This window comes from Condylura cristata, unplaced genomic scaffold (genome assembly GCF_000260355.1).
Source record: "Condylura cristata isolate star-nosed mole 26May11 unplaced genomic scaffold, ConCri1.0 scaffold00032, whole genome shotgun sequence".
Lineage (NCBI taxonomy): Eukaryota > Metazoa > Chordata > Mammalia > Eulipotyphla > Talpidae > Condylura > Condylura cristata.
Window position 1 is genome coordinate 19,344,660 of NW_004567133.1, and position 5,018 is coordinate 19,349,677.

Genomic DNA, 5,018 nt, shown 5'->3' on the forward strand with positions numbered 1-5,018 from the left:
GCCAGAGCTCGCCGGGGAGAGGCGCGCGGCCCCTGCAGTGCCGACAGGCGGGCCGGGCTGTGCTGCTGCGCCCGCTCTCGGGAGAGCTCCCCGTTCCCTCCCTGGGCAGCTGTGGGCGAGGACAGCTGCCGCCTCAGACGTACCGTGCGGGAGAAGCAGCCTTGCAGATGAAGCTATCGTAGCCCTGCGCTGCCGGGGCGTGCGCCTCGACATGGGCTGATGCCGCCGGCCTCCCGCAGGGCCCTTGCGGGGCCGGGCTGCCCGGGAGCATCAGCGGGTGCCCGCTCCAGGGCTCTCGGTTTCCCGGGCAATGGCCAGCTGCCCTTTGGCCTGGGAGCCCCCGTTTTGGGGACCTGAAGCTCCCCGTGGGTCCTTGGAGAGGGGTGCCGAGTACCCTGTTGGTGGCAGGAGAGGAGGACAGAGGCCGCTGGGGCCGGGCTCCCCGCCGCGGATGAGCCTCCGCCCGAGTGCTGTCAGGGGTCGCTGGGTCAGGGGCGCAGGCAGCCCTGTGACCTGACCGGCCCGCGGGCCCCAGCCCGGGCGTCTCCCGCAGGGGCCCGCCAGCGTGGCTCCCGTGAGCCAGAGTGGTGGGGTTCGGGTAGTCCCCTCGTGCCCGGGCACGCTTCTCGGTAGCCTGCTCCGCCCCCGGCTCCCGCCTGGCGTCTGCTCTCGTGCTGTCCCTCTTCTCCCCGCGAGCTGCACGGGCGGCGGCCGCGTGGTGACCGCTGCCCTCCGGGCAGCACGTGGGCCAGCGCGGCCAAGCCTGGGCCCCGGCCCGGTGGCTGCTGTGCCCCTGTGCCCGTGCTCTCTTGCAGGCCTGCCCCTCGTGCGGAATCGCGCTCGCGCCCCAGGCGGAAGCGGGTGCCGAGGGAGGGACGGTCCGGAACGGCGGCCACGAGGAGCAGAGAGGCAGCAGCAAGGTAACGGCCCTTGGCCGCTGTTCCTGTGGGCTCCTCTCGGGCGCACCCAACCGAGGGGACTCTCCTGCAGCCCTCCAGCCGCCCGGCCCCGCCCATCGGGCTTCCACAGTAAACGGCCGGCCGGCGAAGCTGGCCGGGGATCCCCAAGTAGGAGCTGGGAGCGTGGGTGTGCGCTGGGGGCCGGACGCGGCCCCCAGGGCAGATGAGGGCGCGCACCCCCGGGGCCTTCCTCGGGACAGCTGTGCAGCTTGCGGACAGGCCTGGGCGGGGGGGGGGACAGAGTGGGGAGGTCCCCTGTGACGCCGCGGCGGCGGCCCGAGGCCCTGTCCAGAAGGCTTAGGAGGCGGCTCCGGGAACGGAGCGCCCAGGCGCCTCCCGCTGCGGGCTGGTGGGGCCGGCTGGTGGGCGGTCAGTGCCGGCACCCCGCCCGCCGCCCCTTGAGTCCCAGTGCTGAGTTGCCTTTGCCCGGGGCCATCTGTCCTCGTCCCTCCCCCGGCCCCCGACCTTCCCCACAGACCTGAATACTGGGTCTAGCGGGATCCTCGGGATCCTCAGGTCTTCTCTGAGCCTTCTTGCACCCCTCCCAGCACTTCCACCGCACCCCTCCCGGGGCTGGCACCCCGAGGCCCACCTGCCCAGTCGGGGAGAGCAGGCGTATCAGGGACTTGGGCTGCAGGGCACAGCCTGCCGCGGTCAGCGGGACGCAGCTGGGGGCCGGGGGGAAGGCGCCGTGGCAGCCCTCTGCCATCAGCGCTTGCCTCCCTTGTCTCGAGTCAGGCTTCCGGAGGGCCCACTTCCAAAACTCACAACGGCCTGCTGAGCCCGCCCCCGGAGGAGAAGCTCACCAACAGCCAGACCTCGCTGTGTGAGATCTTGCAGGAGAAGGGCAAGTGGGCCGGCGTGAGCCTGGACCAGTCCGCCCTGCTGCCCCTGAGGTTCAAGAACATCCGGGAGAAGACGGACGCCCATTTCGTGGACGTGATCAAGGAGGACAGGTGAGGGTGAGGCAGGGCTGGGGCAGGCGTGGCCGCCTGCTCTCGCCTACCCCTCCCCGCGCCCCGCTGCGGCACGTGGGCTCACTTTGAAGGAGGCTGGGCTTCAGAAAGGCTGCGTGACCACTGCCAAGCACTGCCCGACAGCCTCTGCCGATTCGCCGACGGCGACACTGCGTGCGTCCTCACTCCCGGCTCTCTCTCCGCTTCTCTCATTTTCTCCGTGAAATTTACTTTCTCACTTCCCGGAGCCACTCGGAAGCGAGTCGCACTCTCACGCCCTTTCCCCCGACACTGTCCTCCCCCTGGGGGTGGTCACCGAGGTCAGGCAGGTGACGCCGTGCCACGTGGGCCTGACCTGCAGCGCAGAGGCCACTGTGTCCCCCAGGGCGCCCCGTCCTTCTGGCCAGGCAGCCACACTCTGGTTACGTAGTGGCCACACCCTTTCTTGCCACTCTGTCTGTCGTGCTGCGGACACTTTGAGACGGAGGCCTGGCTTTCATAAAACACTCCTGACGTTGGATCTGCGTGCCGCTCCCCCTACTTCAGGCCCGGCGGCCCCGGGCCGCTCTGGCGGGAGCCGCACGTGCTCCGTGGCCTCGTGCACAGGCAGGCGGCATTCGGCCTTCTCAGCGCCGTCGCTGGGCTCCGTCGGGCTCAGCCAGGCAGGCGTGGCGGCCTCTCCCAGCGACACTGACTGATTTCGCAGCCCCGCGGGGTCCTGGCGGGGTGCGTGAGCGGCGTGACGCTCTGCGTGGACGGGATGCTGTGACCCGTAACCTGGCCGAGTGCCAGCGGTCTGTCCTGCTGTCCAGGTCTTCTGTCCCTGCTTTTCTTTCTGCTGTTACCAGCTGCTCAGGGAGGGACATTAAGCCTCCAGCTGTCACTGCGCATCGTCCTCCACCAGGCCGCCACTTCAGCTGCGAGGATTGTGAGCTGCAGTTCTCGGTTCGCACACATTTCTGGGTGTGAATTATTTCTGGGAATCATCCTTTTAGCATTTGGAAGTATCCTCAGTCCCTGGGCGCTTCCTGCCCTGGCGCTCACGTCACCTGATGCCAATCTGTTTGGCTCCGCCCGATATAAGTCCAGCCACTAACTTCTGACCCTTCCTGCTTGCCTGCATTGCTTTCCTGGTTTCGGAGACATCAGCCTCTCTGTGTCTTTATATTTGAAGTGGGTCTAATGTTTTCAACCACTGTAACCATGTTTCTTTGAATCCGTGTTGCATTCTGATTAGTTTTTCGGGCATACCTCATTCTCTTAGTGGCTCTTTAGGAGTCGGAGGCATTAAGTTTTACAGTCTTTTTATACCTAATCTTGTATCATTTTGCTTTAAATGCAGAATTCGTCACTGTCTTTTCATTGCTTGTGCTGTAGCGAGACTTGTGGAGCATTTGCGTACATTATAGACCCCACCCTCCGCCCTGTCCAGCTGGTCTCCTGGGACTGCTGTCCTGCTGAGTGTGGATCCTGCTTTCCCATCTCGTCAGCCCGGAACTTGGACTGTGCGCCTTGCTCTGTGCGTTCTGTTATATTCCTCTGAAGAGTATCATCTTCTCTCTCGTCAGGCAGTCAGCATCTCTGACCTCAAGCCACAAACTGCCCCTCCCTGGGCCGGGCAGCAGCTGCCCCTTTAGCCTTCATTTGGCTGCCTAGAGTCCACTGTGCACACACATTTCAGGGGTCACTGAGACTTACAGAGACTGAAGGGAGCTTGTATGCAGAATTGGGGGCTCCCACTCCTTGGATCCCTCCTTTTGGGATTTCCAGCCTCACTTTCCATCTGCGGCTACCCCGGACTCTATTTCTGACATTCCCGACTTTCTGAGTTGAGCTGTCCTGTACATGGTACTGACCAGTAGGTGTCTTTAGGCCCAAAAAACAGTAAAAACATGGAGATCTCAACTGGTGCTATTGGCTTCTCACAAGAGTGCTTCTCCCCCATTTTCTTCCTGCTTTGGTCAATCTCCAGGGCCTCCGGCATCCATTTTTTTCCTTCCAGGGTTTAGCGTTGTCTGAGTGAGCATTAGTCTGTAGGAGCTGTCACTTGTCCCTGGCAGCAGAACACAGCTTCTAGAAGGTGGCTGCTTTGGTATTTTCTTCTGTCCTTCCAGGGGATGCGGGTGGGTGGGGATTAACATGCAGGATCGAACAGCACCCTCCCTTCTGAGTCTGTGCAGAAAGGTGCCACTCACCACAAAAGAGCATCCTGCAGGCTGCAGGGAGCGGAGGGCACATGCCCAGAGAACCTGTGTGTGCCAGGCACGCGCAAGGCACTTTACCCCTTCCGACTTCATTTAGCAGTCACCGTGTGGTGGGGAGAGATTCCCCCCAGCGGTGTTGCCCTCTGAAGGCTTGTTCACATTCCCTTGCGCTCGTGGTAATTCCCTGCAGGATCAAAAGGATGTTACTATTTGCTAGCAACCCAAACGAGAAGGAGAGAGGCACGGAAAGCAGGTTCGAGCTCTCTGCTGTCAGTCACTGAGCTCTATCGTTGCTCAGGCTTCACACGCAATCTGCATGGGTGGCCCAGCACCAGCTGACACCAAGTGTAAACAGTTTTGTGGTAACGACCTGGTCACTTTGACAGCGGCCGTTGCTGTCCGTCCTCTGAATGACAGGACGGCCAGCGCCGAATACATTTTCACCTGACGCTTCCAGAGCACACGCTCTCTCGCACGGGCCTGCTGTCCTCTGAGTGTCGTTTCATGGAGATAGGCTGCCCCACTCTGCTTCTTCTCGGGTGTCCCGGATGCTGAAGGGGGCGCTACTGCAGGAGAGCGGCCGTTGTGCCTGGGATGTGCAGCGTGGGCCACATTCAGACTCACGAGGGACCCCCACGGGGTGCGGTGGCACCAGAGGCAGCTTCTGGGGCCCATTTCACAGATGGCTGCTGGGGTGCTAATTGCCATCTTTGATGAAACTCATATAACCACCGGGCTGAATGTTGATCAATTGCATTTATCGTCTCTTCTAGCCTGATGAAAGATTATTTTTTTAAGCCACCCATTAACCAGTTCAGCTTGAACTTCCTGGACCGGGAGCTGGAGCGCGCCTACAGGAGCAGCTATCAGCAGGAGGTGCGTGTCGGGAGGCCGGCCGA

General features: G+C 62.6%; 1 protein-coding gene across 1 annotated transcript in view; it reads left to right on the forward strand.

The window, feature by feature from the left end:
* ADCY9 (adenylate cyclase 9) overlaps positions 1–5,018 on the forward strand; it is an 82,154-nt gene that overhangs the window by 45,295 nt on the left and 31,841 nt on the right. Inside the window, exons 3-5 of the mRNA XM_004691783.2 lie at positions 816–920; positions 1,698–1,915; positions 4,893–4,995. Coding sequence (XP_004691840.2) covers positions 816–920; positions 1,698–1,915; positions 4,893–4,995 — 426 coding nt within the window. The remainder of the gene's footprint in view (positions 1–815; positions 921–1,697; positions 1,916–4,892; positions 4,996–5,018) is intronic.